The sequence below is a fragment of the Pleuronectes platessa genome, chromosome 2 (assembly GCF_947347685.1).
Source record: "Pleuronectes platessa chromosome 2, fPlePla1.1, whole genome shotgun sequence".
Classification (NCBI taxonomy): Eukaryota; Metazoa; Chordata; class Actinopteri; order Pleuronectiformes; family Pleuronectidae; genus Pleuronectes; species Pleuronectes platessa.
Window position 1 is genome coordinate 6,067,058 of NC_070627.1, and position 27,954 is coordinate 6,095,011.

Below are 27,954 nucleotides of genomic sequence, written 5' to 3' on the forward strand. Positions count from 1 at the left end.
CCGCCACCTCAGAGAAATCCTCCTCCTCGTCCTCTCCGGGGCTCTCGGGAGCCTCCACAGTGTTTTCAAAAGAAATCCAGTTGAGATGGAGCCAATCCCCCAGAAACCCAGAGAGGGAGACTCAAGGATTTACCACCGCCCACCTGACCACAAAGACGCTGCTCCCCTCTGTCTCTGCTCTGTCCTTCATCTTTTAACATGCACTACCCAGGACTGACCTAAAAGAAGAAACTAATACTTTTTGGTTTTGGCCGGTTCAGCAGAATTGACCCTGAGGTGTTGCTGGGACACAGATGAGCAGCAGCAGTGTTGGCTGGTAGTTAACTAAAGTGGACGACTGGCACAGTGACACAAACCATCTCTGCTAATCCTCTCGCTGCTTGTGTGACTGTCAAACACATTTTGGGGATAAATTCCCCTTCAAATATGCTTATTTAACACCGATCTATGTTTTTATTTATCTTGTGGCTGCTCCCTCCTCCTTCCTTGGCTGCTTCTACCCGAGTATTGATTTCCTACCCTGAGAAAATGTCCATTATTTGGGGCACAGCTCCTAAAAGATGAGGAGTCGAGCCTGAGCCGTGTGTTTAGAGGGCTGGAGCTGCCATCGAGCAGAATAAATGCGGTGAGAGGAGGTAGAGTGGATTTCGGGAGTTGTGAAAAAGAAAAGCCCATTACTCAAAGAGCAGCTTGTCTGGTCGCTGCTGTGCACTGTGTTAAATGTCAGCTCAGCCGGTTTTTTCTGCCTCGTGTCCTGCATCCAGAGAAGATGTTTGTATCTTTGCTCCCACCGAGTTGATCCTCCCAGATTTAGATGTTTGAATTTCAAACTTGCAGAAGTTGGCACTGTCGCCTCCCAGGGATAAAGGTTCCCGGTTCGAATCCGGGGTCTTTCTGCGTGTTCTCCACGTGTTGGTGTCGATTTTCTCTGGGTTCTTCCTCCCGCAATCCAAGGACATGCAGAGACACTAAATTAACCAGAGGTGTCAATGTGAGAGTGACTGGTTGCTTGTATGCTTGGCCCTGAGATATACTGGTGACCTGTCCAGTAACTCGCCTCTCGCACAATGTCAGTGGGATTATGGGCGGCTCCCCACTGCAGCCCTCAGAGGATGTATAGATAATGGATTAATAGATGGATAGAAGGATAGTTAATACTTTGAAGGACAGGTATGTGCAGTTTATATTAATTTGGTTGATGCCAGGGCTCAATAAGGGGTCAGGTGAATATATAAATAATAAATAGATGTAGCTTAAACAGTTCATTTAGAATATTTTAGTATTTCAAACACAAAAACTCCAGGTTTAACCCTTGAATTGTTTTATCCCCTGCTTATGGATTTTGTTGAATTTTGATTTGTACAGAATTCAGCACAGGTAAGGATGCTAGGTTGGTGCACAAATGTTGAATACAAGTAAAAAGGACTACATTGCACTATATCATACAGTTAACATAACGTAATATAGAGACAAATATATATACTATATAAAGTGCCATAGTCAGCAGATTGCCAAGGCCACATCAGTTATTGATTTCATGATGTACACAACAGAGAAAGCTGCATTCAGAAAGAAAAGCAGAGTAAACCAAGCTGGGGAAAAGAAAGGGCAGGGAGAGGTAATTGAAACAGAGAAAGAGCGAGAGTGAAACAGAGAGGGTGAATGATGGGAGAGTGACAGCGGGCGAGTGACTGATGGAGGTGCCGTCACCGTGCGAGTCCCGGTCTCCTGCTCATTAAGACGGTAATTCAAGCAGGGGATTAGAGAGCCAGAGTCCTGCAGCCAGCCCATTGGCTGCTGGTGATGGATGGTGACCAGAGGCCGTAAAAACCTCCAAGACTTTTTCTACACGGAGAAGAAGAGAAAGCCACGTTTGGGCGGTAGCTAATATGGAGGTTTGTGTACTAAGTGTGTGTGCAGGGAGGCGTGTGTGTCTGTGTGTGCATGGGAGGTGATCTCTGGATGTGTTGTTGTAGCTTTCGTAAAAAATCATCATCCACTGACACTGACCTGGGAGAGTTAAACTGCTCCTGAGCTTCAAGGTGAACTAAAATGTCCATGAAACAGCAAAACTCACGATGTGACTCACAGGTATATGATGAAAGAAAAGAGGGAGAGCGAGAAGAGAAGAGAAGAGAAGAGAAGAGAAGAGAAGAGAAGAGAAGAGAAGAGAAGAGGAAGGAGAATAAGAATATTCCCTCCCCTGCAGAGGGAAGAAATGAAATATACATGAAAGGTAAGCAGCTTATTTCCTGAAGAATTTCACACTTGTGCTTGCGAGTTCCCTCTGAACACGACAGAGCGACTCCCAGGGGGGGGGGGGGGGACGCTGCTTGTTTGTGACAGTGCTGTGCCTAGGAGTCTGTCATCGCCCCAGGAGCAGTCGCTCTACATATGACTAAAACCTTGACTCCACTCGATTAGGGCTCTTCTCTGAGCGGGAACTATTCAGGCCAACGTGTAAATCACTGAAGTTTCAGAGTTGCTGACAGACGCTGCGTCAGTCACGTCTTCTGTTGAGGTGATTTGAAAATAACTTGGATTCAGCTCCTTATAAGAAACTCCACCTTTGATCGATCAATAATCAATCAAAATAGTAGAAATCTAGAAATGACAGTGGAAGCAGACAGATGCCGTCCACTTGAAAAAGTCTCACAAAGAATATGCACTTCCTAAATTTAGAGACATTTTCACCACTGCAGCAAATAATCTGCATTCCTGCAAACCCACGCAATCCTTACCCAGGATGTTGATCTGCACTTTAACTGCCCTAAAAGCCTTGATGCTCTAATTTAGGTAATTGTCATGCATTCATTTTTCAAAAAATTTGAATATTTAGGCTCATAAATAAGCGTCAGGCTGAGGAGGAGCGTCGGGCTCTCAGCTGCAGGGAGGTGACATCTTACAGTTTGCATGGTAACAGCAAACTGGAGCCTACTGAAGCTGAACCGGTGACATCATGAACGTCAGCCACTCTGTTACACAGCAACCTCCTCACAGATCATTATATCAGCAGCTGCTTTGTAGAGTTGACTCTTGATTTAAAGAGAGAAGTAGGAAGCAAATCGATGAACCTGCTCAGCTCCTCGTCAGTGATTCCAGGCGGCGCGAGGCTCCGGCCTTTTTTTAAATTTATCCCTTCATTACTGGTCTCGGCAAAGAACAACAGTTTGCCAACGTGGCCACCGGGGGGGGGGGGGGGGGGGGGGGGAAGCGGAGCGATGGAGAGCAAACACCGGGTCACTTAAGGAGAGAAAATGACTTTGATCACAGTGCTGATAAGGCACGCGAGTAGATGAGTCACACAGGGGTTAGGGAGATGTCCTTGGTTGGATTGCTCTGGTACGTGTTTGTGTGTGTGTGTGTGTGTGTGTGTGTGTGTGTGTGTGTGTGTGTGTGTGTGCGTTTTGAGGAGTGTGTGACAGACAGCTTTGATGGGAATGTGTGTGTGTGTGGGGGGCGGGCGTGTGTGTGTATAGACCTACACATCCCACGAAGGAAACAGATTAATGCTGCTTCCAGTGGGATGGATTTCCTGCTGCGCTTTGCACACACACAACTTCCTGATTCTTCCCATGTGTAACAAATAAAAACACACATATGCACTGAAAGCAGGTTTGCATTGTTCCTTCCTGGCATGCTCGGTGCTTTCAGGGGTTCTTTCTGAGTGCAGTGAATTAAGGAGTTGCTGATGCGGTCCTCCACGATGTACTTACAGGGGATGGTGCGTAGGTAGAGGTTGTCCCGGATGATCTGCTGCAGCTTGTGGTCCAGCGAGCCCTTCTGGAACTGCAGGCTGAGGTAGTGGCGCAGGTCCGAGTTCAGCACTTTACCTGCAGAGACACGGGCAACAGGGTCAATACAAACATGATGGTGCTCTCCTGCTGAAGTGTCTAAAAGGAAATCCATCCGAGTGACATGAAGCCTCACACGAGTGATCGATAACTTCCCCCGGCTGAATCACACTGTTCTTCTACTTCACCAGACAGTTACCCCACTGCGGCAGTGGGATGCATCATGGGACATGTTTTTGATATTTTCATCGATATCGAGGGGTTAACATCATAAAGTGACGGTTTGCTCGAGGATATTGATCATAAATAAGTTAAGTTTAAGACAATTTTATCAGAGTCTATATCCACATTGGATTTTGGCAAAAAATGTAAAAGAAACAAAGAAATAAAATATATTTAAAATGGCAATGATTCCTTAAATAGTTGTTATCAAATCATAACAACTAAATAAATGTACTTGAGCTTGATGTTTAACCGTTAGTTTTCACATAACACAACCAAATAGAAGAAGAAACAACTTGGGAGATAAAGATTGATTTTTTTTAGAAATGCACATCTTTTCTGTGTTTTTTCTGTAAACTAAATGTTATCAGTGCTCAAACACTGATTTGTATCAAACTCTGCATTTTGTTTTGGCATTTATTCTCATTTTCTGGGGGAAATAAAAAGTCCCTCATATTCAGGGGATCTGATATCTATATGAAATGTGGTGCCTCTTGTTGGGCCAGAGCCCAGCGGGGGGGCCACCAGACACTGAAGCCGAGAGGAACAAAGGGTTGTTAAACTTTGGGCGGGAAACATCCTCCTGCAGGCTCAAGAATCTCCCCCTGGTGGTGGAGAAATGTCCTGGGGTTTTCCCAGAAACCCCCGCTCAGTTCCAAGCCCCGCCCACTCAGATCCATTTCTGACACTCAATTGGCTTAAAGCCAGCATCATCCTATGACCAACTCCTCAAGGAGGAGGACCTCTCAGGTAGAACAAAACCACTGAGACCCCAAACATCGCTGCCATTTTTACCCTGCTCTGAAGACAACACCAGGCCCCCTTCGGGGCCTCTCAGCTGATTCAGTTGCTAACGGGGGCAACCTTAACTTTTAGTTTATCAACCAGAGTTATTTTATTTCATTTCTTTTATTTCTTTATTCAGTCGACGTTTTTATTTTCAAAAGGACTTTTGTTATTTTAACTTGAAGAGGCCGCGCACAGGAACTCGCTCGCCGGTCGAGCATCACAGACTTTCTTTCCAAATCCACAGCGGCGTTACCGCTGTTCATCCCCTGCAGAAGCGCGAGATTCATTCCGCTGAGGAGCACAAGCTCCACATCCCTGAAGAAGAAGGACGACGTTCATCCCATCGAAGCAGCACGAGCAAATCCGCTGTTTGTCCGGTCCAGCGGCCGAAGACCGCTTGAGAGACCACGTGATTCACTGGCCCGACGCGCACGCACACCGCGAGGGTGGTACAGTAAGAGGCTTTATTGTCTGGGCAGATGTTAATCTAATACGTAGCGTATTGTTTTAATACTTGAATGTATTTGTTTTGTATGAGACCGCCGAGTCTCTAGTGTTAGCGGCGATTCGCCACTTCCGGTTTCCGGTTACGGCCTTGTGCCACAGTTTTTAAGCGCCGTGAGCAGCGTCTCCAGCTCATTGTGACCGTTTGAACAACTTTAAAGAGACTTTACCGGTCAAACCTCAGCACACAACGCCACTTGGGTGCTGAGTGTTAAAGTAAATGTAACTTGTCTCTGACGGTGCTTTTGAGAGCTTTGCTCTCTCCTTGTATGCTCTCTCTCTCTCTCTCTCTCTCTCTCTCCTTCTAAACCGACCTATACACACATCCGATCTGTATTTAGAATACAGTTCATGTAACATAGTTAAATCTATATTCAGAGAGGCTGGACACATCTGGAAGCCATGCGGCCGAACGCCGAAGCAGAGACAAAGAATTCTCTTTGTCTGAAAATCCCTTGGTGTAATTCATGTGACGACCACCAGTGTGAGCTCCGGCCACATGGTGTCATTAACATAGACTCCATTTTGAATAACGCAAGTTAAACCCACCATTTTGAGTCTATTATTGCCACGCCTCCTCTCTCCCTCTCCTCCCATTCTGGCTCTAAATTCATAACGGCTCCGCCATCTTGTTTTGTAGTCAATCCGCCATTTTGAGAGTTTTTAGGCCTTGATTCCACGAATCATGATCGGCCGCCATCTTAGATGTGACGTCACCAAGTGACTGCGTCATCGCCACGCCCCCTTTCTTTTTCTCTCTCTCTCTCGCTCTCTCACACACCCACACACACACACACACAGACACACCCACACAGACACAGAGACACATTGATAGACACAGACAGATACACACACACAGATACACATAGATGAATACATGTGTTTTTCTAAGTTGTGATAAGCGGCTGCTGTTGTTATCTTTGAAATATAGGAGTTTGTTAAAATGATGAATCATTAAATAACACTAACTTTATTTCACATGCATACACATAGACACACACACACAGAGAGACACTTTGACACAGACACACACACACACACCGAGACAGACATACATAGGTAGACCGCCGGTTTTACATGTATTGTCTGAATTGTGATAAGTGCTGCTGCTGTGTTTATCTTTGAAATATCGGAGCTTGTTAAAATGATGAATCATTGAATAACATTATAACTTTATTTCCCCTTTTTAATAAATGCTTTTGTAATTAAAGTATCTGTAGTCTGTGATTATTTGTGCATATGTATGTGATTGCAGCTGGATTATGATTGCCTGTGCTCGAACTTAGTAGCCTTCACTGTTAATTAAATAATTATTAATATTAAATATTGAGATTATTGATTTGACATTTATCATTATGAGACTGATATTTATAGATTGTATCGTTGGTCCCTGTAACCAGGGTGGTGCCCCGCAACAATAAGCAATGATTACAGATTTGTATTATTCTTAATTGATAATTTTATTGTTTTCATTAATTATTTTAACTATTATTAATGGATAACCGTATCATTTCTAATTAAATGTGTTACATTTCTTAATTAATAGCTTTATCATTTTTGATTATTTTTAAGAAATAATTGTTATTTTAATAATCATATTTCATGATTATTAATAATTAGCCAACGTCAATTCTACTCCTACTATTGCACAACATAAATGGTGCCCCCGTGTGAGGCATTCTAACTCCAGCTGTATCATAATACTGTACAATAATCCAGATTCATTTTCCCCCAGAAATTAATTTTTGAAGAAAAAGATATTAATTAATTTTTTTTTTTTTTCTTCCAAAACTTTTTTTTTATCCCTCACAACATAAATGGATCCCCGTGTGAGGGCGGAACGCTTCACGCATGCAACATAAATGGTGCCGCTGCTTGAGGCTATCTAACTCCAGCTGTATCATAATACTGTGTACAATGATCCAGAAATAATTTTGAAAGTTATCTCTCTGCAAATAATTTTCTTTTAATTTCTAAATTCCCCTGCACCTTTGCAACACAGGTATACTCGTGCCTTGCGTATCTGTGGTTGGCTGCAGAGTGCAATCGGTGGTTGTGTATTCGCGATGCACAATATTTATGATTAAATTCTTAAAGAGAAAAATAATTTTGGAAATTTATTTCTCTTTGAATTTTTTTATTTGTAATCCCTTTGCACCTGTGCCAAACAGGTATACTATTGCCTTGTGTATCCGTGGTTGGCTGCTTATTGCATATTAGTGGTTGTGTCATCTCAATGCACAATAATTATAATTAATTTTCTTAAGAGAAAAATAATTTTGGAAATTTATTTCTCCCTTTTTGAATTTTCTTTATTCTTAATTCCCTTTGCTAAGCAGGCGTTGTGTATAACTATGGTTGGTTGCTGACTACGTTTCAGTAGGTTAGTAATATTTTTATAGGAGATTTTCTGCATGCTTTTTAATTTCAAGGAGACTAACTAGATTTGAGAGACTAGTTAGGAGTAGACTAGTTGTTAACCAACTAGGTCTAAAGGATTGAGCCATCGAGCTATCCTACATAGCGCTACTATATAGGCACAGAGTGAAGCTCACCTGTGCGTCTTGTGTAGTGTTTATTAAATTTTTATCCGCTTTTAACCTAAGCAAGCTTGAGCGACCCACCAGGTGTTTTTCGCACTCAGAAGATGAGTAGCATGGACCACACTGGGGCAAGGGCTCCCTCAAGGCCAGACGACCTGTCAGAGACAGTCGCCAGTCTGAGCAATTTTTTATAGAAATGCTATAATTGAGTTTTTGTCCGCTTTTATCTAAGCAAGCTTGAGCAGTCCACCAGGTGCCTTTTCGCACTCAGAAGATGAGTAGCATGTAACAACATGGGGCAACTGCTCCCTCAGGACCAGACGTCCTATAAGAGACTGTAGCAGTCTGATAAATTTTTCTAATGATGCGGTGAGTGAGTTGAGTGAGTATGATTTAAGTACCTGCGATCGTAAGATTAAAGCACTGTCCATTCACCTGATCAACCCCACTGGCCCGCATCCAAAAATACCCCATGCTCTGGGTCAACTGACACTCCTCTACCAGCAGAGAGCCGAGCTGCAGGCCCAAGAACATGCGAAGGAGCTCCAGGCCATGCAAGCAGCATGTCGAGCGGAGCAGGAGAAAAACTCCCACCTGCGGCATATCATCGAGACCCGCACAGAACAGGACCAGGCGGTGCAGGAGCACGAAGCTCTGCACGCAAAGGTCAGCAGAAAGGGGGGCACAGTCAAACAGAGCTGCCCCCCCTCGAGCTGATATCCCTGATGACAGGGCCAGGAGCTGACGTCATTCCCGGTGGAGCCAGCGGAACAGAGACACTGGGAGAAAAGCTGCGAGCACAGCTACGCAAACCCTCTTGCAGAGGAAGCTTTGCTCTGGAGAGCCAGACACACCCAGCAGTCGACCGCTCCAACCCCCTCAACACCAAAGGGGGGGCCGGACTCAACCCCTAGACGTGCAGTGACCTGGGACCGCTATGAGGCACTCCAAATGCCTTTCCAGCGGACACACAGCATCCACTCCAGCCAGAAGGAACACATCCTGCACGGAGCCATGCTGATCCACACCACAACGACGGAAGGAATCCGTCCTGGAGGGCTGAAGGAGATTTCCCAGTCTGCCACTCAAGCAGGGGCGCACCATGACTCACGGTCGCGTCCTGGATGGTCCTCCACTCCCGGTGCAAGAGATGGTGGCCACAAAGATGAATACTGTGGCACACACAATTCAGAAGACCCTGATGACTCAGCACCCCCTCAAAGAGAGGAAATCTGCACCCGGCAGCAAGAGCCCCTTAAAAAAAGACATTTATCGCTTCGACCCAGAAAACTGAGGGTTCAACGAAGACGACACCGTGGTTCTGGCAGTTCAAATCCAACTAAATGTGGACCCGGCGCTGGAAGATGACAACTTTCCCCACGCCAAGATGAACCCCAGCAAAGAGAGCCAGGAACAGCGACCCTTCCAACAGGGCGCCCCACAAAACCAAGGGGGTGAGGATTTCAACCAGCCCCACAAACAGTTTCGACCTCAGCACCTGAATCCCTCTCAACAGAGGAGTAAGGGCTGGAACAGACGGAAACCCTATCAGTACCAGGAGTATAGATGTGGTGACCTAAATCCAACACATGGGATGCATCCTGGGACAGAGGAGTAAATACGGAGATGTGTGGATGAAGCAATGAGAGACATTGTGCCACGTGTTCCTCCAGGCTCCACTGAGAGACCAGACACTGAACCCCGTTGGCGAAACTAGGAGCAGACGCCCTCCTTCTCCACTCCCAAAGATGACTTCAATGACGGGGAAGGACCAAGGCGCTGCCAGAAACCCCCTCTCACCTCCACATCTGAAAAGGGGGGGAAGAAATCCCAACTTTAAAACAAAAAAAACGCTCAAACCACTCACTCCATCAATAGCTGCATGCTTTAGACCCTCTGTCAGTAAATTGTATAACGTAGTTCAGGTAGTGAACCTCCTTAGACCTCGTTGAGGATTTTGAAGTCGTTTCCACTACGGTTGTGCAGCCCTCACGGGTACACTTGGCAATTCAGTCTTGGCAGTGAAATTCCAATATCTGTAGATCTGAAAACCTAGAAATAGGATTTATCATAAATTCACAGATTAGCGAACAACAGAACGGACTCGCCGTTCTAAATGTTTTGGTTTGACAGGATAACACACATGTTTACCTCAAAACACCAGCACCTACTCAAACATTTTCTTCTGTTCGTGTTTCCACTCTTCTTTCATTTCACTCTTCACCGAAATTCATTGGTATTTTAACAATAACTGCCGATAAGCATTATGTGAAATTGAAAGTGTGTGCCGTGTTTTAGAATATATGTTATTTAGCCTGTCTGCCCAGACAATTACCTCTCTCTGTTTAGACTCATGCCTCGAAGACATTTATGCCTCTCTGCCTCATAATGAACTAACTTTCACTGCTTCAACTCCACTCAAGGATTACCTCTCATGGATTATCACTGGACTCTTGACCATAGTTTGCCCTGGAGACCGGGGTCACAGCCCACTCTCCAGACCAAAAGGGGGACTGTTGGGCCAGAGCCCAGCGGGGGGGCCACCAGACACTGAAGCCGAGAGGAACAAAGGGTTGTTAAACTTTGGGCGGGAAACATCCTCCTGCAGGCTCAAGAATCTCCCCCTGGTGGTGGAGAAATGTCCTGGGGTTTTCCCAGAAACCCCCGCTCAGTTCCAAGCCCCGCCCACTCAGATCCATTTCTGACACTCAATTGGCTTAAAGCCAGCATCATCCTATGACCAACTCCTCAAGGAGGAGGACCTCTCAGGTAGAACAAAACCACTGAGACCCCAAACATCGCTGCCATTTTTACCCTGCTCTGAAGACAACACCAGGCCCCCTTCGGGGCCTCTCAGCTGATTCAGTTGCTAACGGGGGCAACCTTAACTTTTAGTTTATCAACCAGAGTTATTTTATTTCATTTCTTTTATTTCTTTATTCAGTCGACGTTTTTATTTTCAAAAGGACTTTTGTTATTTTAACTTGAAGAGGCCGCGCACAGGAACTCGCTCGCCGGTCGAGCATCACAGACTTTCTTTCCAAATCCACAGCGGCGTTACCGCTGTTCATCCCCTGCAGAAGCGCGAGATTCATTCCGCTGAGGAGCACAAGCTCCACATCCCTGAAGAAGAAGGACGACGTTCATCCCATCGAAGCAGCACGAGCAAATCCGCTGTTTGTCCGGTCCAGCGGCCGAAGACCGCTTGAGAGACCACGTGATTCACTGGCCCGACGCGCACGCACACCGCGAGGGTGGTACAGTAAGAGGCTTTATTGTCTGGGCAGATGTTAATCTAATACGTAGCGTATTGTTTTAATACTTGAATGTATTTGTTTTGTATGAGACCGCCGAGTCTCTAGTGTTAGCGGCGATTCGCCACTTCCGGTTTCCGGTTACGGCCTTGTGCCACAGTTTTTAAGCGCCGTGAGCAGCGTCTCCAGCTCATTGTGACCGTTTGAACAACTTTAAAGAGACTTTACCGGTCAAACCTCAGCACACAACGCCACTTGGGTGCTGAGTGTTAAAGTAAATGTAACTTGTCTCTGACGGTGCTTTTGAGAGCTTTGCTCTCTCCTTGTATGCTCTCTCTCTCTCTCTCTCTCTCTCTCCTTCTAAACCGACCTATACACACATCCGATCTGTATTTAGAATACAGTTCATGTAACATAGTTAAATCTATATTCAGAGAGGCTGGACACATCTGGAAGCCATGCGGCCGAACGCCGAAGCAGAGACAAAGAATTCTCTTTGTCTGAAAATCCCTTGGTGTAATTCATGTGACGACCACCAGTGTGAGCTCCGGCCACATGGTGTCATTAACATAGACTCCATTTTGAATAACGCAAGTTAAACCCACCATTTTGAGTCTATTATTGCCACGCCTCCTCTCTCCCTCTCCTCCCATTCTGGCTCTAAATTCATAACGGCTCCGCCATCTTGTTTTGTAGTCAATCCGCCATTTTGAGAGTTTTTAGGCCTTGATTCCACGAATCATGATCGGCCGCCATCTTAGATGTGACGTCACCAAGTGACTGCGTCATCGCCACGCCCCCTTTCTTTTTCTCTCTCTCTCTCGCTCTCTCACACACCCACACACACACACACACAGACACACCCACACAGACACAGAGACACATTGATAGACACAGACAGATACACACACACAGATACACATAGATGAATACATGTGTTTTTCTAAGTTGTGATAAGCGGCTGCTGTTGTTATCTTTGAAATATAGGAGTTTGTTAAAATGATGAATCATTAAATAACACTAACTTTATTTCACATGCATACACATAGACACACACACACAGAGAGACACTTTGACACAGACACACACACACACACCGAGACAGACATACATAGGTAGACCGCCGGTTTTACATGTATTGTCTGAATTGTGATAAGTGCTGCTGCTGTGTTTATCTTTGAAATATCGGAGCTTGTTAAAATGATGAATCATTGAATAACATTATAACTTTATTTCCCCTTTTTAATAAATGCTTTTGTAATTAAAGTATCTGTAGTCTGTGATTATTTGTGCATATGTATGTGATTGCAGCTGGATTATGATTGCCTGTGCTCGAACTTAGTAGCCTTCACTGTTAATTAAATAATTATTAATATTAAATATTGAGATTATTGATTTGACATTTATCATTATGAGACTGATATTTATAGATTGTATCGTTGGTCCCTGTAACCAGGGTGGTGCCCCGCAACAATAAGCAATGATTACAGATTTGTATTATTCTTAATTGATAATTTTATTGTTTTCATTAATTATTTTAACTATTATTAATGGATAACCGTATCATTTCTAATTAAATGTGTTACATTTCTTAATTAATAGCTTTATCATTTTTGATTATTTTTAAGAAATAATTGTTATTTTAATAATCATATTTCATGATTATTAATAATTAGCCAACGTCAATTCTACTCCTACTATTGCACAACACTCTTTAGGAGTGTTGGGCCTTGGCAGAGTTTTTTTTTCTACTCTAGTTGGTTTGTGTGGTTTCACGTTATCACATTTCAGATTGGAGAAAAAAAACAATAAGTGAAACTCTCTCCAAACTAGTCGCATAAATTCACAGTGGTTTCAATAATAACAAAAATTATAGATGCACAGTATTGTTGTTTGGGTGAAAAGGTTTCCAATAGAAGCTACAGTATAACAAGCATCACATAAGCCTGTGTGTAGAGTACGTGTGAACACCTGTCTGTTCCAACTGAGAGATTAAACCCTCGTTGATTCCAGTTTGATCACTGAGGGGATTGAGAGGGAGGATGAAGGTTTAACAGATTTTGAATTTCGGATCTTTTCCGTGAAATCCACTTCAATCATTAAGGGTAAATGGAGATTTAGGCTGTGAGAGAGGTAACACAGGGACATCGGACCCAGAAGCACTCACAGCAACGTGCTATGTTTTCCTCACACTTATTCAAAAACAAGCTGGACTGAGCTGATCCAGAAATCACTGCCTCCACTCGTCTGAAACAAACCGATCTGGAAATCCAAACAGCCAAGCTGACGACTGTCTTAACAGCTTCACCCACAAACCACACAAGCCTCAGAAACTTTCCGTCAAAGCCGCTTGTGCGATGCCACAACCTCAAAACTCAGACGGCAGCCATTCCCATAAGAGAATCTGCAGAGATCTCGCCTCTGCTCTCGCCTCCCAGAAGCCTTTGTAGAAACAAAGGAAGTTCATACAAAGTTTGAGGCAGAGGAGGACGACTTCAGAGTCATCACACGCGAGCAGAGGAGGAACGAACACGATGAGGAAGTTTGGAAACCACGAGGAGATCTTCAGCGTCTCGTCTTCGTCTCTTCACAGACGAAGACGAGTCGCCTTTGAAGCAGCTCCACTACAGAGACATAATCACTTCTCCTCCGTTTCTCCCCCTATTGTCTCTGTGCTGCACACAACACACTCTGCTCAGCGGGACGCCGCTCTGCATTGCTCTGCATTGCTCTGCATTGCTCTGCATACCAAACAGCAGGACTAAACACCACATCCTGCCAGTGTGGACGGACAGTTCGTGCTAATAGAGAGGGGAGATGTGTTAACCAGGGGGAGATGGAATCATGATGAACTCTGGGAACATTTCAGCAGCCCATCAAATCCTCTTCTTCTCCTCAACCTATCGACAGAAACCCAAACAGTGACAGTTCAGCCTTCCTGGTTTGTTGTGTTCTAAACTCTCTCTCCAAGTTTCAGGGGCCGCCGCATCAGAAATGCCCCTGGCGTCCACAGGCCCCCGCCGCCATCTGACGGTGTTTCAGGAGCCGCCATCCCAGCGGGCCTGGCTTTTCAGAATAAAAGGTTGTGTGCTCTCCGTCTGTCTCTCCAGGACGGGGTTGCACTGCAGCTGGTGTGGCAGGCGAGCAGAGCGAGACTTCGGGGAGCCGAGGACCAATCTGGCAGTTTCATCTATCGTTTTTTTTTGTTTTAAATTCAGCTCACACACACACTAGGGGGATTTTTCGGGGACATAAGGCCGTTTCAACAAAGTACATGGGCTCCATATGTCTGTGAGGGACAGGGACATTCCGTGGCATCCAACGGAGGATTCAACAAAGTTAGATTCAAAACAGTTTCGTTCACAACTTTAAGGCAATGAAATCCACAGTGAATTTGTTTAGTTTGGCAGTTCGGCCGTTTTCCAGGGATTAAATTTAAATACCCAGACTGTCCACTAGGAGACCCGGACCCATCTGGACCCAGTTAGGGAGCAATCTGGATTCTAATATCAGGGAGTGAAACATGTCGGGTACCAAAATATTGACTATTGACTAAAATAAGGATTAAAGATCAAACCCTTAAGAAAACAAAACATAACTAAGCCTTGATAATCAACCATGAACTTAATTATGAATAACTATAAAAGATATCAAGAATAGAAACCAAATATATAGAACTTGTGTTAAGAAAAGAGATGATGTTAACGATATGTATCTTGCATCAACAACAGTCATGTGTTATTTGTGTGTTTTTATCGGCCGTAGTGTTTTAATCGTGTGTTTGTTGTCCAGGTAGTTTGATAAATACATAATGCACATGAATTATCCATAGTTATCTGTGATTACATAAGACCGGTCATAGGAACAGGGACACCAGATGGATATTAGCTAACGCAGCTGATTCTGTCTCATTTACAGTATTTAGTCTGTTGATTAATGAGCTTTGTCCCTGATCGAATAAATAAACAGATTAACAAACTAGGTAGTTTTGCTTTCCCTCTTTCAGTTTCCCCCTCTTCAGTCATAGCGTCTTCTTTTTGCTTTTCCTCCTCAAGGGCTGGCACTTTCTTTTTCAGCTGTTTTTCCTTGAACTGGAGCTGGGTCACGAATCATTGATGTAGTGGGTCTGCCAGGCTCACTGAGGCCGTGCACGTGATACCAGGGCGCTACACATAAGAGTTGACAAGACTCGTTTTTGATCTTTTCCTCAGCTCAGAATCTCCCAGAGTGTGAGCCAATCACATCAAATGGTACTGTGCACGTTGAACCCGTAATGGCCGAGCGTACAACTTTGCATACCAGATGATGAAACTCTCTGTTTGATGATGAAAGCCTGCTAGCATCCTCTTACTGTGGTTCGGAGCGCTTTGTAACACACACACACACACACACACACACACACACACAGACACGCACACGCACACACACACACACACACACGCCAGAGATGTGTGGAGCCACCAGGTGTGAATGTGTCCGACTCTATAAGGCAGCACAGAGAGGATGCTCAGTCACACCTCACTGGATACATAAAAGAGAATAACAACCACACAAACACACGCTCACACACACAGACACACACTCTCTGATCTGTTCATCACGAGTACAGTGCCACAGTGCGCTCTTTGTGGCGTCCCGGGTCCTGTCAGAGACTGTTAGTGAGGCTGTCGCATCACAGAAGTCTCTCATTCCTCCTCCCTGCAGATAACACTGCTATTGTAGCAGGCCTCATTTTTCCTGCGTCGGGGGCTCAATGGGCTCCATTGTGCCTCATCAGCCATCCACTCACTTGGAGGATAGTTCTCCACAGCACAGGCAGAGGGATGCACATACCGTGCACTAACTGTCCTCTGACAATAGGGATTCATCGAAGGCCGAGTTCGGTCTCATCCATCACCTTTTCGTTCCCATCGGCAGTTTGTTTGTTTGCAGATAGCACACGGAGCTGTGTTGCCAGATTGGACGTGTCAAAGAAGAAAACGATAACCGAATATAAAGGATGAATAAAGTGTTTGTGAAGAAACTAACAAGTATTTAAAAACACCTACGAATGGAGCCGCATGGATTAAAACACGATTCAAGCTCCAGCTCGGAATCGAAGCCTGAGTCTCCTTCATCCTGTGCTAGTGCGATAATTAGAATCGGCTGGAAAGAGGAAATGTGTAAAGACACACTGACACATCTACATCATCACAACAAGCGTGTGCATACACAGACTTAGATCCATATATTTGACCATAATGATAATTTCGATTCCTGATACTGTCACTAGAGGATGAAATTATCGTACATTGCACAGACGGCAGAATAAGTGTAAAAATAAGATACATTTCGTTCATCTGGTGAATCAATTGTTGTCGCTAGTTGTCGTGAAAGCACCGGTTGTCGTGATTTACAACGCCACTTGCACCACAGAGCACCGCCCATCACTTTATTCAAAGTTTCTCATATTGAACACATTGTCAGTCATGTGAAGCCGAAGATTGGAGGGCGAGAAAGAGACATAAAGAGGGAGAGATTTCTAGAATTATTGAACAGACGTTTGCAGTCAATTTATTCAGGATATATTTCCTGTGGATCCCTTTAATTTAAGCTGATGCTTTGCAGTGGTCTGATCTGAAGCGTCTCCGCCTCCTTGTCATTTTCTTTACCACGAGGCGACGGCATGGAGATGTGTCAGAAATGAACAGAGCCACCCATGGGAATCCTCCGGCAGCATGATGCCATTTCACCTGGCATCAGCAGTAAACTTCCCCCTCTACATCACCGGAGGCTCATATCCGCAGTGAGAGAAGCAGTGGCTGGCACCCCCGGTGGAGCGGCAGACTGTTAGCATCCTCACTTAGAGCAACACCTCGCTCAGAAGCCACAGAAACAGATTAACACTCCAGGCTCAAGACGTTCTGCAGCTCACACACAGACACACACACACACACGCAGACACACACACACACACACACACACACACACACACGTCGTGCATCTATTTGAAGATGCTGTGAATCGCAAAAAGCCGACGTGTGATTGTCAGAAAGCGCAGACTCACAGGGAGAATGATTATGTAAGGCTGAGACACATCACGTCACTTCTCACCTTTTAATTAGATCAACACTTTTAAGATCTGACATCACTGTCAGCTAGAAAGGAAGGAATATGAACACCAGAAACCATCAAGGGGGGGGTGGGTGATGTTTAGGTTTTATTTTTCTACAGTTGGAGGAAGTGAACACACGTCAGCCATCTTTATCTGCAGTCTATGGACAATGCTGAATCAAACCAGGAGATGCTAAGCTAAGTAGCACGACTGCTGCCTTCATATTCACTAAATGCCAGTGTCACACAGAACAGGATCAACCTTGTCATCGAACGCATGATAAGAAAATGATCTTACTATAACATTCATCTGCATCTTCTTAATGGGTCTTTTCAACAAACAGTGAAATGTGAGCAAACGCCTGGTTTCTGTTTGCAACCTCGGGGGGGGGGGGGGGGGGGGAGTGGGACGTCCACAGGGAGGTCATTACCTCTGTTGTCTGACTGTCACTTCCAGTAATTACCAGTCCTCTCAACAACCAATATGTCACCAGGTGTGGGGTGTTTCTCTCAGTGCACTGGTTCAACCACTGACACACAGTCTACACATTAAGCTCCGGGACACAGGCGACAACATGTATGACAGGAACGTGTAAAAGTCGTCAATCTCTGTTTCTCACGTCCGACAGCCTCTCGTATTATTTTCTCTCTCATATATAAACCATATATATATATAATGAAACATAAAGTGCGTTGAATTCAAATATCTTCACTGGAGAAACAAGCTTTATATAAGTAATCTGCTGCTGCTCTCACCAGAAACAACAAAATATGTCACGACACTGATGAATTCGTCCCAAAAACAACTTGGTCAGTGTCGGAGGACGTCGGTTACATAACCAGAATCATTCATGTTGACTGAGAACAAGGAACCAGAGCAGCAGGGTTTTGTTTTCGGTCCAAGCATCCGAACCTCCTGCAGATTCTTTGGCTCCAGATCAATGTCAGACTATTTCTTTCTTTGCTTCTGACAGACAGAGAGTCACTATTCGTATGGCCACTAGGGGGCTGTGTCATTTAAATGCTATCATGCTATTTAACGGTATTTGAAAAATTGTTCAAACCCAGAGAATTTCATAAAAAATCAAGTGTATAACCCAAAGTTTTCAATTAACTAACTTTATTTATAGAAACGATATTAGTTTATATACTACATGTGCATAAAAACAGATGTATAATGCATATTTCCACTTGAAAAATAGGGAAACTAAAGAATAATTCTTCAGTTTGAATATTTTACTCTAAATGTTGATAATAGCTCTTTATTATATACAAAACTCTCATCAGAGAGACATGTACTTCGATGCTGTGTTGTGGCCTTCAGTCGAATATTTCTCAGTAAATTACACCATCATGAGCAAAATTGCAAATTTATTGGCTAATTTATTTTTTGCATGAATGTGACAAAGCACTTGTCAGGTATTTAATTTGCTGGAATAAATGAACAGACATGCCTCTCTGCTTATTTCATGCACCAACAGTTTGTCAATATCCTCGACCGAAATGTGTAGTAGAGTCTCCCACAGACTATGATGAGTGTGTGTTCATTATTACTATTAATATGTGTTTGTGTATATGCAAATGAGCTGATCACCACTACACTCACAGTTTTTGTTCTGGTCAGTTGTTATAAAAGGTTTCTGGTTTCCTTAAGACTTTACCTGCAGGTGCTTCTTACACTCTGTGCTTTCAAGCCCCTCTCTCGACAGACTCTACTGTACCCCCCCCCCCTCCCCTCCCCCACCCCCCAATAATCCTGGCCTCCCCTCTCTCCATCCATCACCTTCTGTTTGACAGGTCAACAACATCCTCTTCATCAGCCTCTCTTCGTCCCCTGTGGCACTCAGTCAAGCACGGGGCACCAATACCTGCAAGACTTGTGGTTTGGCTGCTCTCATCACTCTCCTGTCACCCTCACCCTCCTCCTACTCCTCCTCCCCCTCCTCTCCCTCCTCTTCCTCCTCCCTCTCAGAAACGTCCTTCATCCTGCTCTAACCCTGCAGCTTACCGTGGCCATTTTAGGGGACAAAATTGCCGCCGGGCACCTCTGAGTGGCGAGTTTATATCCGAGGCTGAGCTCAATTTTTTTTCCGACAGCTGTAGGTGAGACCGAGCTCAGGGGGCATCTCGGTGACTCCGCTGAAGGAAGCAGAAAATGCGAGCCTGGCGCCGTGAGCCCCGGTTTATAATCTCACACCTCATGCAGCAGCGTCAGATGAGTTCTCTTCACTTTATATAACCGGCCTGTGGAGTGTTACTATGGCTGGAGGATTCTGCATCGGAGGAGTGGAGCGGCGTGCCTGATGGCCACCGTGAAGCCAGTGTGTTTCCAGTCTGTCTGCTCGGCTGGCTGGCTGCAGAGATATGCAACGTTAAACAGGCAGTGGCCTCGCACGCCCAAACCGCTCTCTGCTCACTTCATTTCACCTCATTTCAGCACAGGGACAGGGGTCTGGCTTAAGAGGATTAAAAGGATGCAGTAAATGAGGAAGGGGAGAAAAAAAACACAACGAGGAGAAATACAAATATATAAAAAATGTCGGCGTGTGATTAGATTTGTGTTTTTGATGTTGGCACGACTTCAACAATTTAAAGTGTTCCAGGGCGATGTTTAGTTGAGTGTGTGAGCCTGTCTGTATGTGGCTCACTTATCTGGAGAACTGTTCGTCTTATCTGCCACAACGATACGTCCAGTATAAATAAAATATGAATAAACAGACGGAGAGCGCTTTGCAGTCAGTGGGGACAGGGCAGCAGACAGCGTCATGTCTTCTTCTAGGTCCTCAGATGACCGAGGTTAACGATCGGCAACTGGAGGATCTGTCCCAGTGGATAACTGTTATTTGACCACTTTGGACAAAACGATATTCACAGGTGTGTGGAGCTGATCTTCGTCATGGAAGCAACATTCAAATAATCACTTTGTCTTTCGAATATTGCCTCTAAAGTAAAAGCACAATGTTCGTTTGGCTGCAGCATCGCTTTATATTGATATATATATCACAGGGCTTTTGTTTTGACAAAATGTGAACTAATAGTTGACATGCAACAGCAGTTCAGTGAATCATTCAAACCTATAGTGAAACCACACACGTGAATTTTGAAGATTAACTTCATGAAAAACTTTGACTATAACATCGCCATTGCAGATAAACCAGGTAGGATGAACACCAAGTTTTCTCACTTCACTATGCCTCATAGAATGTTCATAAAAAGTTTTGTCCTGCACGCTAGCAATAAAAAAGAGAGAGTATATTGTGGTTGTGTTTGAAGACTCACAGACGACAAGGAATGGTTAAGAAGAACCTCCGGAGCCTCGAGACAGGACAAGAAAACTACTCATTCCAAACTGGGCAGGTTAAGAACTGGCACAGCGCTATAGTTTTAATAATTTCAAATATAATAAAAACAGAAATGAGGGTTTATTACCTTTAATCACAATAAATCGGAAAAGCTTACATCCTTCCTGCCAACACAACGAGCCACATGTGCACAGGTCAGCCGCTCGACAATAAAAGTCGACAAAGAAGACAAAATATCCCCTCGTAAAAATCTGTTATATCACACCCACATCTGCCCCTGCATCTAACTCAACTAGCCCAACCTCTCCTCTCCTCTCCTCTGCCCTTCACTCTCTCGCCTCTGCCCGTCACCTCGAAGGAGAAGGAGGGATGACTTTCCTCCAGGAGGGTAAAGCTGAGATCGGCCCAACTCAGCAGAACTGGAAGGGTGGGCAGGGTGAGCGGGGGGGCGTTACGAAATAACAGCAGCATCAACAGCAGGTTGCAAGGGCTGACGCGAGGAGGAAGAAGTCCTGGTCCCAGAGAGGAGACAGAGACGGGGGGGGGGGGGGGGGGGGGGGGTACAAAGAGGTGGTGAGAGGGAGGAGTGATCCCCTGCAGGTGCTGAGTCAGGTCCTTTCTGTTTTGCGCTGCCTCTGCATACCTTTGTTGTTGTTTGTTTTTGTTTTTTTTCTCAAATCTTTAGCTCCAGATCTTTTTTTTTTTGCTGTCTCACAGTCTGGCTCGTCTCCAGTTCACATTCATCCCTCTACTCTGTCTTTAATGAGCAGTCTATGGCCCGGGCCTCTGTTCCATCATTAATGTGGTTCTGTGCAGAGTGAGGCAGCTGGAGAATGAACTCACACAGGCACGGACACACAAACATACACACTCTGAAACCCATGTGCGTCCTCACTTAGCATCCGGCTCAGACAACATGTGGACAAAACCCTCATCATGAGACAGCATTTGTCCGTCCAACCGAAGTTTGTGCATCACGTTGACAGAAAAATCTAAAGTCGGCCCCTTCTGATATTGTGTATGTGGATGTAGAAGTAACACACCGTACTGCACTCGCTGCAATGTTAAACAAACTTTATAATACTGCGAAGAGCCAAATAACATTATACGGAGTCGCAGATTTATCCCAAACATATGTAAAGATGGACGACAGTAGCGATTAGGGGAAGGAGCTGCAGTGTCAACGTCCCTTCACTACAGGCTCTTGACCAATCAGAGGTCAGTCTTTCCTGTTCATCGCAGGGAATAACAATTCAATTCATCTTCCCTGACTCATACCATATGTCATTCAATCAGTTGTTTTTTCGTAATATTGCGTGGGGTTTATGCTCTGTACTGCAACCAGCCACCAGGGGGCGATCTAGATTGTTTGGATTCACTTTTGGAGAACCGTTGTTTCATCTATCTTTATATACAGTCTACAGGGCACAGCTTTGCTTGAAGCTTATCAAAAACATACACAAGTTATCATGGTGTTTAGCATATTAGCATGCTAGTACGCAAATATCGTGGAATTCCATCCAATAGCTGTTGAGATATTCCAGTCGCTAGGAAGAAATCACAAAGGCAGCCGTTTCCACAAGTGGAAGAAAAACATTTTTCATATTTAAAATTTGACTGACGTGTTTCTTCGACAAACATCACCTGTGTTTTATTCCCCCTTTCAAAAAATACATCTATCCTGCACTTTATATGACACTTTCCTCTCAGAATAAATCGTCTACACTGAATCTAGACGCATCAGAGAGCTCTTAGTCGTTTCCCTTCTATCAAGTGCATCCTCTGTGCCTCTCCGTTTGGAAACCCCTGTTGTTGCTGATGTGGCTCGCCCTCCCTCCCTCTCTCTCTCTCTTTCCACTTTCACCTGTTTCACATGCAAAACTACATCGGGCACAAATGCATGTAAACACTGTTCCTGCTGCAGAGAAATTAGTTTTCAGGTTGAATCTAAAAGCACAAGTGTGACCCTGAGTCTCGTGGGAGACTCCGTCTGATCCCAAACTTGTTGTCAAATCATGTCGCCATAAAAGTGAAGTTGTGTTTTTTTTTGTGGAGCGAGAACTCTGCCAGACGTGTTCAATTATTGAGAGCGGAGGGAAACCAGCAGGAGAAGCAACATATTAGCCACTGAAATGAGGTGGAAGCAACATGCTGGGGCGCTGCAGGAACACGGGAATAAAACCCTTATCTCCAGCACTTACATCTCCCTCCGATCTAATGGAACTTTGTTTTCCTCTTTAACATGTCACACCCAGGCACCGTGAACACAGCCACCTCGCTGGTGAACCTGGCAGCCGGCTCCCTCAGTGCTGCAGCAGGTTGATGTGAAACAGGCTCAGGTGAAGGCCGCCTTAAAAAGTGTTTACTCAACCCTGCATAGCTAATTTCTGTGCATCATATCGACTGCTGAGCTCATCAGACGTCCCTATGATGTCTAATGAGTCTACAACGAGAAAGGAAAAAAGGGCTGAGTCATCCTTAACCCAAGATGGCTGTCGAGTGCCGTAGTCTGCGGTTTCACCATTGATCCTGCCAGCCGTCAGGGGATGATGAGAGCAACCCGGGCTATCGCCGCCATCTTCCTCAACGGCGGCAGATAAGAGTCAAACTACAAAGTGCTCGTTAACGCCGAGCGGCTCAGGAGGGGAATCGGGAAAATCTCTGGCTCACCGTTTTTCTGCCTCGCTCTCTGTGAGGCGTTTAAGTGACTGACTGATTGTCGGAGGAGGATCATATTATTAATTCAACCACACGCACACCCGGGCGAAGATAACGCTTGAAATAGAAGCGTGATTGTTCCTGCGGTGATGAGACGTTTTGAGCGGCGGCCGTCCTCCTCGTCACACTTTGCCGGGGAAGAAAGCGAAAAGGGGGAGAACGGTGTGTTTGTGTGGGAGAGCGAGGAGTCACTCCGCACTCTCTCTCTTTTCTATGCATCATTACAGTGCATCATTAAAAAGTAACTTCCCAAGGTCTGGACTGAAGGACAAGTCATTGCGGATTTGTTTGTCATCAAAAAAATAAATAAAAAAAGAGTCGTCGGTGAACAAAAGGTGCAGCTCACCGTCTAATTCTCTTCTCCAGGCGAAAAGGCTCAGCCTGCACTCTCTCTTTCATCGAGGCTGCTCCTCGTGGAGAAGTGAGGGTCGTCTTTGCCGAGCGGCCTGAAGTGCCGGGCCATCGCCTCCAATACCATGCACTTTACTGTCGAGTGAGCAAAGAGCATCCTGGGGCCAACGGGTCATCTCATGAAAGCCCATTGTGCTCCGACAACACACAAACATGTTTCCTCCTTTTACAGACTCACACACGCATTCAAAGAAATCCAGTATTGCACAGGCAACTCGGGACAACTCAAGCTATAGGGACAAATGGGTCCTGGTAGATTTTCATTGTGTCTTAAATGTGAAGTGACAGCTGGAGCATGGAGTATGTACATTGCTTTTGGAGTCCAAGAATATCTCAGCTCTGGTCATGCATAGTTAAGAGATTAGTACAATATTAGAAACACACACGATGTGAAGATGTGAAGACGATCAAGGCCAGTTTCCAGATCGAAATAAAATCATGGACGTAAGAGGATTGAGAAAAAATGAAACTAATTTAAAATTAGACTTGTGAAAGTGGCTGTGTCTCAATTCAGGGTCAGACAGCCTGTGTGAGCTGCGTAGACTGTGAAGGCCAAACCCTCAGGTCCACAGAGGATTTCTGTGGGATCTTCTGTTGCGAGGAGAAAGTTTTAACACCCCTTGGTTTTTTAACCAATCCTTGGATGTTCGGTTGTGTTGAAGGCTAAAGCATCGAGCATCTTGTTGCTTGCTGGCTCTTCGAAAAAATGGTTCCTCCCTTCAGCACATTAAATCCTTGGCCCGAGAACGATCCACCCATTGGAGGGTTTGTTTCTCTGGGATGGAGGGACGCATTTCTCTGACGCATTTGTCCGACTCTTTGAAAACGGGTCTAGTCACAACATTGTGACACAATCGGCCTTCAAGCACAGCCTCCGAAAGCTGGATGGAGACCCAGCTCCTTTTATTCTGCGTTAGAGGAAACAATTCTTCGAGGTTTTCCAACACAGACGCTCGGTGCCAAGTTCCAGTGAAATGCCAACATTCTATCCATCCAAGGTTTACAGGGGAGGGGGGGGGCTGGAGCCAGTTCAAGTTGGCAAGAGGTGGGTTAAGTCTCCAGCCTGTCACGGGGCTGATGTATATAGAGACAAACAACCATTCATGCTCGTGTTCACACATGACAACAGCTTTATGTATTCATGGCGGCTTCTGATGGACCCTTTGCCCAGAGATATAAGTGATGTCATCCAAAGGGAAAAGAGCACATTGGATTACAAGGCCCCAGGTTGATGTGCTTGTACACTGCAGCAGCAGCGAGGGTCAGGATGAATATGTGTTGACAGTGTAAAGAAATCCTACCTACACATATACAAGGGAATTCACTGAGTCAATTCTGTTTCTGTTTTATTTGTTCCTCTCTTTGTTTCATCATTCACTTGTATTTGTGTTACCTCTCCTTGGCTCAGGCCCTTGACCTATATTCAAGTGATGTTTGGACTATTTTGATGCAAAATAATGAAAGTAGTGTATCACGCACTTTCATGAGCCGTATCAGTATCCGTTTTTGGAAAACTGTGTCATTACAATTTTGCGACACCTCAAGAGGTAGAAATACACACCAGCGTACATTTAGACTACAGAAAAACAAAAAAATATATTTTTCTTGTATCACAGCCCATTAATCTCTCAATCCCTAAGGGCCTTGTCTCCACTACTGCAGATATATTTGCCCGAATATCCCACAAGAACCACTTCAAACACTCTCACCAGCATGCCAGGCCAGTAGGTGGCGATAAAGTCTACATACAAGCTCCTTAAGTAATAATGGGCCTGTGAATGTTGTGTACTTATGCTAAACTTAACGAAAAAATGTGAAATAAGACCTCCAGTACTAACCAAACATAGAGAAACTGGTACATAGCTGATATTGTTGCCGTTTCTGGTGCAAGCTCATTACACAAAGCAAGTGGGCAATGCAAAGTCATCTGTGACGCTTGGTTTTACATGGACACACAGACAATCTGACTTTGGTTGAATCAAAACTGTGCTTGCGAGTGGACGAGAGGCTCAGAAGCAAGAAACCACAAAGGCTGCAGTAGTGGCAGTAGCTAACAGAAACTAAAAAAGTGGAACTTCTGGAACATCTGTCCATTTGATGCTCCGCAGCTGTGTGGGTTCAGTCCGAGCGCCGCGTACAGCGAGGAGCACTGAGGTGAGAAGTTCATGATGAGATATCCAGAGGATAATGATGGCAATTCCAATAACCCCGCGTCGCTCACTGCACACCCACCCGCTCCCTGTGCTGCATCTTAATCCTGGGCTCTAATCCTGCTGACGGAGAGAGGACCCAGGGAGGCATTTATAACAATGGCCGTAATAAAGAAGACGGCACAGAATACATCCCTGAGGCGTTTGTGACGGGACGCACAGATCACATCGGCTCTGACACAGGAAGAGCAAGGCCAGTGGAACACAGCTACCTGGTCACATCTCTGCATCCATGTTTGCTTCAAGCATTTTTGAAACATATATGTTACATTACATTACATTTAGCTGACGCTTGTGTCCAAAGCGACTTACATTTTAAGAACACTCAGCATTTTTGAGGGGCCATTTTAGGGGTTCAGTATCTTGCCAGGGACACTTAGGCATGCAGATGGGAGAGAGTGGGATTCGAACTGGCAACCTTTTTGTTGCAGAACCCCCCGCTCTATCCCCTAGGCCACGCTCTCCCTGTTGTGCATAAAAAGTCTTATTTTTATGTCTGATTCCATCTTCAGTGTTCCACGCAAAATGCAAACGACCCCCGGCCCCTGCAAAGTGAATAGATGAATAAAGTGTCTGCGTCACACCAAGATGTAAACTGAATGGAGAAGTGACAAGAAAAAAAAGAAAAAGACACCCGTGTTGATTGGACTGTGTGGAGGTGTGGAGGTGTGTCTGCAGCCGGGGATTAACTGCTCACCCCCATCATGAGGCCACATTGGCTGTAACGAGCGTTTACGGCGGTGGAGTCTGCAGGAGAGACGGTCAGAGACGCAATGTGCCGCGCTCCTAATTGCCAAATGGCTGAGGGAGTTTTGAGGCATGGGCAGGATTAGGGTGGTGAGGGACAGGGGCTCTGTTGGTGGCTCCCGGCCAGGGACGCATCTTAATTCATATTCCACAGTGACTGGGGTCGGGGGAAGTGCACGTAGTGGGAAGGTGTTTGTAGCAATGGGCAGTGAAACCTGTAACTGATTTACATTCCTGCAAACATCTGTGCTCTTTACATTTTTACAGTCTCTGATTTAACTACATTTGAGCATTTAACTTGTTGCCAACTTGTTGTATAACTGGTGCTGTTGGAATTTCTTAAAACGTTTTAGAATTTTTATGGAAGATCTTGATATTTCTCAAGTAAGAAACTGAACACTGTACAGTTTGGGTATTTTATTATCTTTCATCTATTTATTTATTGTGAATCTCCAAAAACTTTTCCATTACGCAACAAACTTTGCTTTAAAGCTTTGTGAATTAACTCATCAGATGTTCTTGCAGATTAACACATAAAAGAAGGGTTTGAATGCAGGGATTTCATTTCATTTAATCTTTCTGTTTATCACTGAATATTCTCTTTACAAGGTTTTCACTGGACAAAGACAATGTGTAGGATCCTATACCGACGGATTCACTGAGTAAAACCCACCGGTGTTCAGCCATGTCTGGAGTTTTTGTTTTATTCGGCTTGGTTTTAATATCTGAGATTTCTGCCTCCGCATCAATGGAGAAAAAAAATAATGCGATCTTTGTGGAGTAATATCTGCAGTAAAAAGAGAAATTGATTTTTTAAAAAGACTTTGGTCCGTGAAATTCCACTCGAAGGGATGAGTCTGCCAAGTGCAACAGAGACAAAAGGGAAGTTTTTAAATCCCTGGTTTTGTCTGAGCAACCGTCTCAAACCCCAATCATCAGTTTACTGGTATGTGAGACAAAGAGAAGCAGCAGATAATCACATCTGAGAGGCCGGAACCGGAAAATACATAATTCACTGCTTTAAAAATGACTCAAATTACTGATCTATGCTGAAACAAATGAAAAAAAATCATTCAGAGGTAAGATAGCAATTACAAAGGAGAGGAGAGGAAGAGGAAGAGGGAGATGAAGAAAAGAGGAGGAGGAGATGAAGAGGAGACGAAGAAGAGAGGAGATGAAGAGGAGAGGAAGAGGAGAGGAAGAAGAGAGGAGAGGAGATGAAGAGGAGAGGAAGAAGAGAGGAGAGGAGATGAAGAGGAGAGGAAGAGGAGATCTCAGGAACCCATTTAACCTGCAGTGTACAAACAGAGAGCTGCTCTCCTCCCTCCACTTAACAGCAGGTTGCAGGTCATAGACTTCAAGGGAAA

General features: G+C 44.8%; 1 protein-coding gene across 1 annotated transcript in view; it reads right to left on the bottom strand.

Moving 5' to 3' along the window:
* The window catches only part of LOC128458467 (membrane-associated guanylate kinase, WW and PDZ domain-containing protein 3), a 135,724-nt gene that overhangs the window by 43,625 nt on the left and 64,145 nt on the right, over nucleotides 1-27,954 (bottom strand). The window contains exon 2 of the mRNA XM_053443309.1: nucleotides 3,717-3,833. Within this exon, the coding sequence (XP_053299284.1) occupies nucleotides 3,717-3,833 (117 nt within the window). The remainder of the gene's footprint in view (nucleotides 1-3,716; nucleotides 3,834-27,954) is intronic.